The 12,490-nt window shown below is 42.7% G+C and overlaps 2 protein-coding genes and 1 long non-coding RNA gene across 5 annotated transcripts in view; 1 reads left to right on the forward strand and 2 right to left on the reverse strand.

The window, feature by feature from the left end:
• LOC111653408 (E3 ubiquitin-protein ligase AMFR-like) overlaps positions 1-7,299 on the reverse strand; it is a 12,724-nt gene extending 5,425 nt beyond the window's left edge. Inside the window, exons 1-9 of the mRNA XM_087173409.1 lie at positions 7,030-7,299; positions 6,448-6,540; positions 5,806-5,970; positions 4,790-4,942; positions 3,848-3,888; positions 3,618-3,750; positions 2,046-2,179; positions 1,697-1,807; positions 630-927 (exon numbers count right to left, since the gene is read on the reverse strand). Of these exons, the coding sequence (XP_087029535.1) occupies positions 630-927; positions 1,697-1,807; positions 2,046-2,179; positions 3,618-3,750; positions 3,848-3,888; positions 4,790-4,942; positions 5,806-5,970; positions 6,448-6,540; positions 7,030-7,299 (1,398 nt within the window). The remainder of the gene's footprint in view (positions 1-629; positions 928-1,696; positions 1,808-2,045; positions 2,180-3,617; positions 3,751-3,847; positions 3,889-4,789; positions 4,943-5,805; positions 5,971-6,447; positions 6,541-7,029) is intronic.
• Positions 7,300-7,657: 358 nt separating this feature from the next.
• Positions 7,658-10,690, forward strand: pdcd2l (programmed cell death 2-like). 3 transcript variants are annotated; one of them, XM_023404010.2, is made up of 3 exons: positions 7,658-7,788; positions 8,327-8,878; positions 9,495-10,690. In XM_023404010.2, the coding sequence occupies exons 2-3, from the start codon at positions 8,383-8,385 to the stop codon at positions 10,106-10,108; spliced, it is 1,110 nt and encodes a 369-aa protein (XP_023259778.1). In that variant the 5' UTR covers positions 7,658-7,788; positions 8,327-8,382; the 3' UTR covers positions 10,109-10,690. The 3 variants fall into 3 exon arrangements, with proteins under 3 accessions (XP_023259778.1, XP_023259779.1, XP_087029534.1); XM_023404011.2 differs by having other exon boundaries at positions 9,498-10,690; XM_087173408.1 differs by lacking the exon at positions 7,658-7,788 and having other exon boundaries at positions 7,804-8,878.
• A 3-nt stretch (positions 10,691-10,693) lies between these two features.
• LOC147819236 (uncharacterized) overlaps positions 10,694-12,490 on the reverse strand; it is a 3,622-nt gene continuing 1,825 nt past the window's right edge. Inside the window, exon 2 of the long non-coding RNA XR_015437108.1 lies at positions 10,694-11,526. This is a non-coding gene — a long non-coding RNA (uncharacterized LOC147819236). The remainder of the gene's footprint in view (positions 11,527-12,490) is intronic.

Raw genomic sequence — 12,490 nt, forward strand, 5'->3', positions numbered from 1 at the left:
AGCCTGACACTCTCAGCCCTGTACATGAAATAAACTAACCATTAAACCTGACTCCCAACCTGACTTATGTTACTCTAGCTAGCAAGTCGATTCTGATTGGCTGACAGGCAGCTGTTAAAACTGTGACGATAATAATAATAACAACTTTATTTATACAGAACCTTTTAAAAACAGAGTTTACAAAGTGCTCTGACAAACAAATTAAAAGCAATGGGACAGAAACAAGGTGTAGTTACAGAGGGAGGACAAATAATATAATTCAATTTAAATGAGGACAATTAGAGGGAACAGATGTCATACACACACACACACACACACACACACACACACACACATACACACACACACACACACACACACACACAGTAAAAGCAATAGGAGAGCGACATGGGAAAGAAAAGTCGACATCACATAAAAGCAAGTCGATAAAAATGAGTTTTAAGAAGTGATAAAAAGATAAAACTGTATGTGGTATAATAATATAGTAATGATGCTTCATGCTTTCCCACCAGTGAGTAAAGGTTTAAAATTACAATAAATATCTTAACACCCATGAAATTATGTCTCCTGATGGTGTTTTTACTCTACACATGCTAACATGCTTGTGCTAACATTAGCATGTAACATACAGCTGTATGGAAACGGTTTGAGGTGAAAAGAAATAAACACAACCCGCGCAGCAAACAGAGATTATCGACCAGCGGCTTAAGAGACGTGCCGCTTCCTGTCTCACCATCAAAGTGGAAGAAGTGGTTGAGCTGGTTCAGGTGCGGCCGAGCGTCGGCTGCGGGTCCGGGAGCCACGTTGTCGGGCGCGGCCTCCCTGATCTCCCTCTCCACGCGACCTTCACCTCCGTCTCCGATGTTCAGAGACATCCGACACGTTGGACATGATGTGTCCTGCTCGAGCCAGGAGCGCAGACACGAGCTGAGGACACACACACACACACACACACACACACACACACACACAAAAACATTTGTTTTTTAACACTCAGCTTTCACTAAATGCAGAAACTCAAGCTATAGAGATAATTCCCTTTATTATACTGTATCTCATCATCGTGTTAATCATTCAGTCTTTACTGTAGCTCGTTATCCTGATGATTCCCCTGTGGCATTTATTCTGCCATTATTTAAACTCATTATTATGTTTCCCGATGGTGTTTATTTATTCATTAGTCTAACCCATCATTATAATGGTTCCCAGTAGCATTTAGCTCTGTTAACTAACTAATGTACCCTCAAATTGTAATTACCACATTTCCCAGAGAACATGAAGGCAACAGTCAGTCGGCCACGGAGCTACATCAGGATTTTTTTGTTTTTAAATTTAAGCTCATTTGCTAAAATGTCGATGACTTAAATTACAGCGGGGAAGGAACTGCTCACGTCCCGGTGACCAGAAATAAAACAGCAAGAACCTGAACTTCCACTAATCAATACTTCATCTATAAAAATTGATCCTAATGAAAAGGTGGTCGCACAAAGAATTATCAACAAACTGCAGCTTTTTTTTTTTTTAGCCTCTTTTAGCTGCTTGTTCGGTTCAGTCTGTTTCCAGCAGCAGGAGGAGGCGACTGTTTCCATAGTGATAAGTCATCAATTCACACTTATCTCAGAAACGTAACTATGTCAGAGCTGTGTCTCCGCACTAGTTGTGGGCTACTTGCAACGAAAACCCGACTCGTCCCGACCTGTGGAAGAGGTGACCGCAGGGCAGCTTCCGAGCTGTACTCATCACGTCCCAGCAGATCGCACAGTCGTCGTTGTTGGCGGCCAGTTCGTCTGCGGACGCCACGGAAAACCTGAGAGAGAGAGAGAGAGAGAGAGAGAGAGAGAGCACAGCAACGGCAAAGATGACGCATTACAGGCAGCTCCAATAGTATGAAATCGTATGAAACTCTATGCACTTCCTGTTTCCTGAGTTAATCCGTCTAACCATCTATCGCCCCTGCTCTCTGGTCCTGGTGAACCCGTTTCTCACCGACACCTGACTTGGCGAATCAGCCCTGTGACGTTGCGACGCTGTGACCTGATACTGACCGGGTCTCCATGTTGCGGAGAACTCGCAGGTAGTTGTGGTGGCGGCGGATTCTCTTCTGAACCTCCTGGACGAGGAAGCGAAGCTGCATGAAGATGACCAGACTCGCCATGGACAACCAGATGTTGCTGAACAGCTGGGAGAGACAGAAAGAAGGAGTGTACATGTTAGAGCAATAAATCTGAGGAGGACTGATCAGAGTAATAGATTGAATGGAAAACTGATTAAATACTGAGTAACAAAACTAAACTGAAGCCACAAGATCCACAAAAGAATTCAGATTCTTTTATTACAGATTTTATTTCTTGCCCTGAATTATTTTTATGTTCCATATTTGCACATTAACATTTAAATCTGACGACTAAGACTTTGATTTTCTTTCCCGCTGCTGGAAACTTTTCTCAGACTCTGGATCTCACACTAGTTCATGTCAAACGGCCTCAGTTTTAATTTCACAGGTAGTTAAAGTCTCATTAAACAGTTTGTCGTTCTTCGTCCTGATGTGAAGTGCTGTTGTGTGAAACTGGGTTTTCTGGGATGAGACTTGATGGAGAAAGCGTTTTGTTGGGTTGCTCCTGTAAACATCTCATGCGTCGTGTGAAAATAAGGAAAATAGATTTTTGACATAATGACAGACGGCGTCATATAAATACATGAACTTGTTACTGAAACACATTATGTCTCCACTCTGCTGATTAAAACTAAACTTTTTCAAAAGCAAAGCAATACTGGAAACTCTGAGGTTTGGCCGCATTTTATTCCTCTAGATATAAATATGGAAAAGTAATGCTAAATTAATATTTTTACTTCTATCATAGTGATAATGTGTTTCCCTCTTTTCTTTGTATTTGTATTTTCTATCTGTATTTGTTGGAGTATTAATGAGGTTTTACGTTCTCATGTTTGTCCTGTTTTGCTCCGTTATTTGTTCTGCTGTGATTCACTGTTACTTGTGTTGAACAGCTGCCTTCACTACCAGCTGAAATACTAATCAAATTAATTAAACACTAAATAAACTAAATAAAGACACTTGAAATCACCAGGGCTCATGTCACCTTTATACTTGAAGGAGGTGAAACATGTTTGACTTAAAGTTCAAAATGTCCACTTTTCTTTTTTTTTCCAATTGAGCTAAAATTAAAGCTAAAATGTACAAAGGAAAAATGTTTAGAAAATAAACTTGAATTCCGCCTTACGGTTGTATTCCTCCGCCAACAAGTTGCAGGAAATATCACAATCTCTCCTTCTGTTCCTGAGTTACAGCACTGGTCATGGTGACCTTGACCTTTGACCTTTGACCACCAAATTCTAATCAGCTCTTCACTGAGTCCGAATGAATGTTTATGCCAAATTTGAAGAAGTTCCGTCAAGGTGTTGCTAAGATATCACGTTCACGGACAACCTGAAAACATAATCCCTCCGCCCCTGACTGTCGCCGGCGCAGAGACATAAAAAGAAGAAAACTAAAAACTGAAATGAAGCGGTCAAAAGCTCGGGACAGTAAACTGAACCTGAACTGAAAATAAAAATGATTCTTATATTTATCCACAGAATAAAATTCAGACTGAACTGACCAGCATGTGGATGTGATGCAGCAGGTCGAGGCCCAGCAGGAGCAGCTCCATCAGCAGGTCGGTGTAGTAAACGTAGGAGGATTTATTCTCCCAGCTGCCCACCTGGTTCACGTCCCACAGGTGAATGGAGTACCTGCACAAACACACAACACACCCAGCACAGACGCTCCCATGATGCCTCTGTCTGATCCAACAACAGGAAACATGAATCTACAGAATCTCTCACCCACCGAAACATGACGTGTGTCGTCCTGACCGTCGCCAACATACACTGCAACACAGAGGGGGGAGGGGCTTCATTCATCAACAGTAACGCAACATTACATTCAGGGTAATTGTGTTAAGTCAATCTGATGAAAAAAAAACAATCAAAAAAGTGAATGAGACCATTTGCAGGTGTCTGAGAACAAATATTCTCTAATGCAGCCTGGAGGTTTATGGATTTAAGGCTTCGAGACAAAACGAGGAAACAAAGCCGTCTTCTCTTTGAGAACTGCTGATGGAAGTTTTCAAAACTTCAGTTACGCAGAAGAAGTGAAAACTAGTGACGGTGGATGAAGCTTCAGACTTTCAAACGCAGAAGGCCAGTGACACCTGGTGGTTTGAAAAACATCCAGCAGCCCTTGAGTGTAAATAAAGTCCAAGAATCCAGTTTGTGAGACAGTATTTTATATGTGATCGGAGAATTAACGTCATTTAAGATAAAACTTTTATTACTTTATCACTTGGTAGCAGGTGCAAATGTTTCCATACTCGTGACTTTATGTTTTCTCTTGTACATCATGTGAATCACTTTTGCCTTTAGCTGCAGAACAGGAAGCAGAAAAGAGCTGAACTGATCCCAGAAGTCTGGAATCACACAGTGATGAAATACAGCTCCTCCTGCCTCCAGTAAAGATTTGAGAAAAACCTTAAATTTAGTTTTACTTCCTTCCCCAACGACGCCTTGAGGAAGACCCTGTAGGCGTCGAATCCAGTCTGTGTTTTACTTCCTTATTTGGGATCTTTGTTCTGGATTTTTCCTCCGATATTTATTATATATAATAAATAAATCCTTGGCTCTGTGTGAGTGCGCCTGAAGTTAACTCTACAGCTTCGTTGAACCTTAAATTTAGATTATCTGCCTCGAAACGTTCTCAGAGTTGACCTGCAGACGGTGCCGAGTGCGTCACCTCTGCAGCCATGAAGGCGGCGGTGTGGCGGCCCTGACTGCGAGCCAGCCGGCTGCAGAGCGTCGCCAGACCGCCGCAGCACAACAGCAGCAGCACCAGCAGCAGCAGCACCCGCGCATGGCTGGACAGAGGAGTGGCTGGAGAGAAGGACAGCTGGAGGGAAGACATTACAGGGGAGAAACAGTCGTGTTAGTCAGTCCTCTGAAAACCAAGACGGTTCGATCTTAAACACTAAACTGATCAGCATTAACAGTTAAAATCAGAACAAGGCTGTTATTTATAATTACAGTGAAGCTCCTTTAACTCTGTCTATGTGACCTGTAGTTCTGGTTTCCCTCTGTCGTTTATTCTTTGTTGTTTTTTCCTGCTGGTGACAAAGTGTAAAGATCTGGAAGCTCAGGACGATTGTGGGTGATTTTCTCTGCACCGGCTCCCAGTCTGATAGAGTACTGAGCACAAGGTTCAACTTACTGTGTATATATATATAAATATATTTCTCAAATGTTCAAACCAAACCATTCCTGGCTTTTTCACCTCGATCTTTATTCTTCTTTTATTTCTGGTAAGCACATTGAATGACCTCTGTTTATGATAATGTGATACACAAATAAACTTGCCTCTGGCGCCACCCTCAGGTCAAACAGCTGATAGATCGGTTAAATGATCATCACTGATTGTTGCTATCTCTACTAGTAAAAGACAATAATCTGTAAGTCTGCATCTTATTTCTTGTGAGACTCGTGTTTCTTCCTCAGAAAGTGAACTTATGACTGTTTGCTGTGAGGGACTGACATGATGCTCTCAGCTGTTGTCTTTCATAGTGAATAAGAATTAACAGCATCACATGGTTTCTTCTTCTCTGACTATGATGGAGCCAGTGGGAAATTAATGTAAACATTGCAATCACCTCTCAGCAGTCTCCAATTAATGTCTAAATGCTGTTTCAGAGGCTTCAAATCCTCTGTGATAAAGTAAATACCGTCATCTATTGTGTGTAATTCAGTTGTAAACGTTACATATTCAAAGCGGTCCTTGCAGAGCTGAACCAGGAGATGGATGAAGACCAGGGCGGCGAACCAGAGCCACCACATCACCACCTCCTCCACCGTCTGGACGTTCAGGACGCCGAACACGAAGATGAACTTGTAGAAGATGAAGTTCCAGAATTTGTCCTTCAGTTGCTGCAAGAGGAAAAACAAACAGCAGGTTTGTCTTTGACAGCAAGACTTCAACTGAAGGTGAACTCACTCCTCTCACTTCCACTTTAGATGAAGTTAGGAGCACCGACAACAGGTTTGACTTTAATTTTCATTCGTTACCTTTATTTAATCTATATGATTTCAGTTTACTGAAATATCAGCTTGATTTTTGCATTTTTATTTTTGGTACTTTAGCCTTTAATGACAGTAGATATCATCATATATAGACAGAAATGAGTGGACAGTGAGGGCGAAATAAGATCCACTGCAGGATGTGTTGATTACGTGGTATTCATCTTTACCAGTGGCCGACCAGGACGCTGCAGGCTTTTAGTCTGAATTTTACTCAACAACTGGACGACCAGATTTCAAAGTGTCTACATGGATGACTAAAGAAACTCAGAACTAATCTGCAGGTATATGATATTATTAATATAAAACACAAACTGAAACGCCCACCTGTTTCTCACTGACACGGAGCGGCCCGAACACAACACGCTGGATGAGTTTGGCAATCAGCAGCAAGACGCAGCAGGCGGTGTTCACCATCACCTGCACACAGACACAGAATCATATACCAAGGTATAGAAAGGTATAACAGGAGGAAAGGATAAAAAAGACAATAATAAAGGCATCAAGTAAAAGGCAAGAAATTCAGTTTATTGGAATCTACTTTAGGTGTGAAGACATGATTTCTAGAGCAAGACTTAGGACAATGATTTCTAACTGATTGCTGCTGCAACTTAGCCCATATTCTGCTTATTGATTGACTATTGCTCAGTCCTGATCTGAATTTAATTGGTAGCTATGATTCGTTTTCTTCATTGTCTGGTAATGTGATTATTTTGGTTAATTATTTTGATTAATTGATTTATTGTTTTCTGCCATGTGCAAATATTTTTCATTAATTTATTACCAAATAACTTTCACTCACTGTCACTAGAGGCCCAACAACACAGGAGGTTAATGTGGTCTTGCTCTTGGTCAGTTCCCATCATACTCTGCAGGTTCAGCCCACAGTGTGTTGGTGTATTCACTCACCCAAACAAAGACGCTGTCAGTCAGCAGGTACAGCAGGACATCTGCAGCCACATCTCCATACCCTGGACTCAGGTACTGCCCACCGACCCGGATGTAGCGGCCGATCCTGGAGCTGTGCAGCGGGTGGCTGTGGGTCTCCTCCGGGGTGGACTGTGGGCGGGAGTCGGAGGAGCAGACGGTCAGGACGGTCCCGGCCAGCAGGGCCACACTCAGCGCCGTGTAGGTCCGTAAACTGGGCCAGGGGAACCGCTCCAGGAACAAGAAAGGCATGATGGTGGTGCTGAAGACACGGGAGGATAAACACTAACCGCGGAGATTTATCCTGTTACATAACACGGAAAACGCTTTGTTTACTGTAATTAACTGTCACATAATGGTGTTCACCTTTCTGTCTGTTAAACTGCCCGCAGGGTTTCAAAGCTCCTTATTATATGTGACAGTTTCTTTACTACTTCGTCTCCTCTAAGACGTTATTTCCATTAACTCAGCTTTAAACATTCAACGCAACGTTACATTACAAGTAACGTTAGCTAGCTAGCTTGCTAGCTAGCCATCCCGGCGCCACTAAACCGTCGCTCATTGTCGTCAGTTGGAGTCCGAAGAGAAGCGGGAACAATTAAAACTTAACAAAAACATCTACTGATTGTTTTTACTCCGCTGTCATGCTTTAAATCTTTAATGAGTCTCGTAAAACAGTAAGAGTCCTGTTAGCTTCGCTCCGCTTGTCACAGCCAGAAGCAACAACATAGAAGACTTCCGGTAGGTGTTTTTTTTTTTTTCAGAATAAAACTGCCGTTTCCTGCAGACATTTCAAAATTAAGTCCGGGCTTTTTAAAAACATAATTTGCTTTTTCGAGACTCAGCCTTTACAAGTAATACAACAGCACACAACTACAGTGGTTTTTTTATTTCCGTTTTAGTGTTTTTATTCGTCTTCAGTCTATATTTTATCTGTTGTCTTCTCAAAGCTGTTTTTAGCAGCTTTATAGTCAATGAGTGGCCGAACTAGAAATTGTGAAAAAAGACCGAAGTTGAAAAACAACATCGGGGATTTGTAGTATTTTGTTAAAAAGGAAATAGCATCACTGTTTTTCCGTTACCTTATTATGTTTTTATAAGGTTCCGGTAGGAACCTTTCTCTTTCACAGATGTATAGAATCAACTTTACATTATTTTTACCATCTTGTTGCATTTGTTTAATGTATTTTAGTGATTGAAGTATTTTACATATTTTATTTATACATATTTACACCTGCGTAGCTTTATTTTTATTTTTACAATCTCGACTTTCTCCTAGCGGGCGGTAGTGTTTTGGTGGCGGACCTCAGACGCTTCATCTGACACATGTGAGCGATGGCTTCACCCACCCAGGAGTCGAACCTGATCGGTGTGGCTGATGGAGAGCTCGACCCAAAGAGGTACCAGTCCTCCTTTTTGATCAACAAAGTGGGGGGGCAGCCGGACTGGTTACCGGTCATCTCCCGGCAATCTCCCCGCTGTGGTCGCTGCGGAGCCCCGTTAGCCCATGTGGCGCAGGTGTATTGCCCCCTGGATGCCTCCCCCTACCACAGGAACCTCCACCTGTTAGCGTGCCTGGGTGCAGAGTGCAGCGGCAGGTCGGAGGGTTGGAGGGTGCTCCGCTCTCAGTGTCTGGAGACCGAGGTGGCGGCAGCGCAGACACCCAGCCGACCCGCCCCGCCTCAGGAGGCTCCTCTCTCGGCCACTGACTGGTGTGACACCGCTGATGACTGGGGCATGGAGGAGGAGGAGGAGGGGGGTGATGGGTGGGGAGGAGGTGTGAAGAAGGACACCCAGGTAAATGAGGAGGCAGCAGCTCCTGAGGCAGAAGGTAGGGGTGAACTGCATCAATAGTTTCCAAAATATAAAAGTTTATTGAGAACAGTGGTAGAGAGTTTTGAAATTAAAGCTGCATTAAGATTTATAACCATTTAATAACTTCTAATTACCCTGGTGTTCAATGAGACTGACATCAGCTGCATGATTCTCCATGTCTAAGCAGAGACTGTGAAGTACGGAGGAGGATTAGTGCCACATGAGAAAAGAAAAATTATTTAGAAATCTGACTTTAATCTCACAATTTTGCCTTTTTTTTTTCAAAATTCTCAGATTAAACTCGAGTCCCAATTTTTTTTTTTTTTCACATTAGGGCTTACGGAAGCCCGGAAACGCAAGTGATTTTTTTTTCTGTGGTAAAAAAAAAAGTTAAAAAAAAAAATTTACAAAAATGCAGAAAGAAAATCGGTTTTCATGGAAGTTAAAAAATTCTACCATCAAAATTTTTATTATTTTGGAGAGTGATTTTTTTTTTTTTTTGCCTCCAGAAAAACAAAAATCACTTTTTCCACTTGTCTTACTGTGAAAATTTTCTTTTCTTAGAATTTTAGAGATGAAACTCTAAATCTAAAAAGTGAAGTTGCCGTGGTAACTGTAACTTTATTTCTCAGCAGGCCGTCCTGTCCCCAGTGAGATGGATGTCAGCAGCAGACTTCAGGACCTCACTTTGGGAGAATCACATGAGGACGTTCCCGTCTTCCGGCCGTTCTTCATCAGCGTGGTGGAGGAGTCGGACCTGTGTGGAGAGGAGGACGACCTGGAGCACGCTCAGGAGCTGCTGAGGGAGTACGAGAGCAGGGAGGGTGCGGTGGGGCTGAGGGTGGGAGAGGTGGAAGGCGGCGAGGAGAAGTACGAGAAGACCAGCGCCAGACACGGAGACGCCGTCTTCTCCAGGTTCATGAAGAAGATCTCGCTGTGTCCACAACAGATCCTGCGCTACTGCCACAAGGGGAACCCGCGCTTCATCTCCGAGCCGCCGTCCAACATGGCTCAGGTGGTGTCGGCGTGCGGCTCCTGTGGAGGACCCCGGACTTTTGAGCTGCAGCTGATGCCGGCTCTGGTCAGTCTGCTGCAGAGGAAGGACGGCGGCGCCGAGGCGGAGCTGGAGTTTGGGACGGTCCTGGTTTACACCTGCGCAAAGAGCTGCTGGACGGCGGGATCAGGATCAGCTGTGGAGGAGTTCTGCTTCGTTCAGGGAGACCCGGACCAGCAGCTCTTTAAATGACTGAGGTGACCTGCACCTGAACGTCTCATCTCTACTGACTTCCAGTGGTTTAACATCTAACCTCACTGCAGTGATGTCGGAGTGTACTCCAGGACACTGTGACATCATCGTGGTTACAGGTGAAACAGACCTGAAACTTTAAACCAAAAACATGCTGCAAAACACTTCAGTCAATAAAATGTGAAGAATCCAGATCAGATATTTTAGAGACTCTCTCTTTGGTGATTGGTGGCGTCAGTATTTTTAAAGTCCTGGCTTCGACCCGCTTCTTATAGGAGGACAGTTAAAAACGAGCAGCTGATTAGATTCCAGAGAGACATAACGTCATCTTTAAACGCTAAATTCAAATGTTGGTTCTGCAGAAGATCCTGGTTCCTTCATGGTGTGAGGATTTACCCTTTAATAACCTTCTCAGCTTCTTTCATTTGTTCTTGCTGCTCAGAAGTTTTCCCTGCTCTGACCTTTGACCTCCCTGCAATGAAACGTCATGAACTGAATGTCACACGAGTGCCTCAAATGTAATGCAGCATTTCCACCAGTAGGAAATGTCGGTTTTCACAGAATAAATTATTTTACGACTCACGCTCATTGTTTATCAAAGTATTTATCAAAACACAGAACAGACTTTTCTTTTCTTTTTACTTCAACCTTGCGATACATTTCTATAAATTCAGTGTCTTAAGCTTCACACCAAAACAGTTCAGGTTGAACAGCAGTAATGAAATTCAGCGAAGGAAATGTAAACAGAGTAAAACCAAGCTATAAAAAATGTAAATGATCAGCTGAAGGACTTTAGTTTTTACTGGAGTCGATCCAGAGTATCAAAAATAGATTTTTTTAATTAACTGGCCAATAAATAATAACTTTTTTTTTTTATTTGTGCTTCAGCTGCTGTAAAGACGTTCCTGATTGTTAGATTGAGTCACATTGAAGCTCTACACTTACAGATGATTTACAGCCCTTTTGTTTTATTCTTCATTTCTTCCAATTCGTCATGAAAAGCTAAAAAAAAAAAAAAAACTCTTTGGTTTGTCAGTGAGGTAAAATTCCTGAGACAGACGAGGAAACAGCAATGTGACGTGATACCCTGATGGGAGGAGCCCTGCGGACTCGTCGAGGCTGCTGATTGGTTTTCAGGCACTTGGAGATCAGTTTGGTGCACTTGGTGCAAACACGACCTTCCGCTTTATTTTCTTTGTCCAAACAGCAAAAGAAGAAGAAGAAGAAGAAGAAGAAGCAGAAGCAGCACTGCTGTCTTCTCCTGAGGAAGCAGCGCAGCTACTGAGGGCCTCCCCTGAACGGTGACGCGGCGGCGTCGCCGGACTTGTGCTCCCAGTCGTACTGGTGGTACTGGTCAAACTGGTCGGGCTGGGTGCCGCTGCTCAGACTGCAGATATCTCTGTCAATGATCTCATTCACTGCAACAGAAACACAACCAGGAAACAGAATTATGTCAGTTTTATATATTTACCAAAACACATTTCAATTAAAAGAAAATGTTTTTAAAAAATATCTTAACAGCTGGTTTTCTGTTAAATAACTTTTTTTTCATGTTTTAGTGGAATTGATTGTTGCCGAACAACTGCAATTAATTCATGAATGTTCATGAGTAAATGTCATTTTTGACTTTTTTAACTAAATTACTGTTTGAATGAACATTTTGGCAGAAAACGTATCTTCCATTAGAGCTTTTAAATCCACAGCTGAATTAAACATTTACGCTGCATCACATTATATTTCTGCGCTGGTGTAAAGAGAATCTGTGTTGCAGTTCCCTGAAACACCACAGGAGGGAGCAGCTGGACACAAACTGCAGCTTGTGGCTTGAATCAGAAAAATCTTTTATTTACCTACAATTTGCTCTGACGCCTAAAGTCTAAATATTTTCCTTAAACAGCTTCATGATTGGTAAGAAAAGATAATGACTAACTAATCCATTAATTACAACAGCCTGGGTCCTCATCATTAACCAGGACTTGATGGCACAGAGATGACAGTGTTTATTATTATTGGTAGTGGTAGTAAAAGCCGCTCTCTGCCTGGTCTGGGTCTATTTACAGGGCAGCACATGGATCCATCTCCGCTCCATTCAGTCTATTCATAGCAGTGCTGTGAAACCCGAAGCCCAGGAAGCAAAGCACTACACCAACCCTGATAATCATCAGCAGCAGGGCGCTTATTAAACACACACTTCACCTGCATCTGGATACACACCAGCAGCCACTAAATGTACTGTCACAGTTCATCCTCCAGTCCAGGTGAATGTTTGTGCCGGATGAAATGAAATGTTCCTAATATATCATGTTCATAAGAATTGGACAGATGTGAGGTCAAAGTAACTTTGACCTTTGACCACCAAAATCTCATCAGTTCATCCTCGAG

Source organism: Seriola lalandi, unplaced genomic scaffold, assembly GCF_002814215.2.
Source record: "Seriola lalandi dorsalis isolate HSWRI2012SDOR001 ecotype SW California unplaced genomic scaffold, Sedor1 jcf7180002054198, whole genome shotgun sequence".
In the NCBI taxonomy this organism is placed as follows: domain Eukaryota; kingdom Metazoa; phylum Chordata; class Actinopteri; order Carangiformes; family Carangidae; genus Seriola; species Seriola lalandi.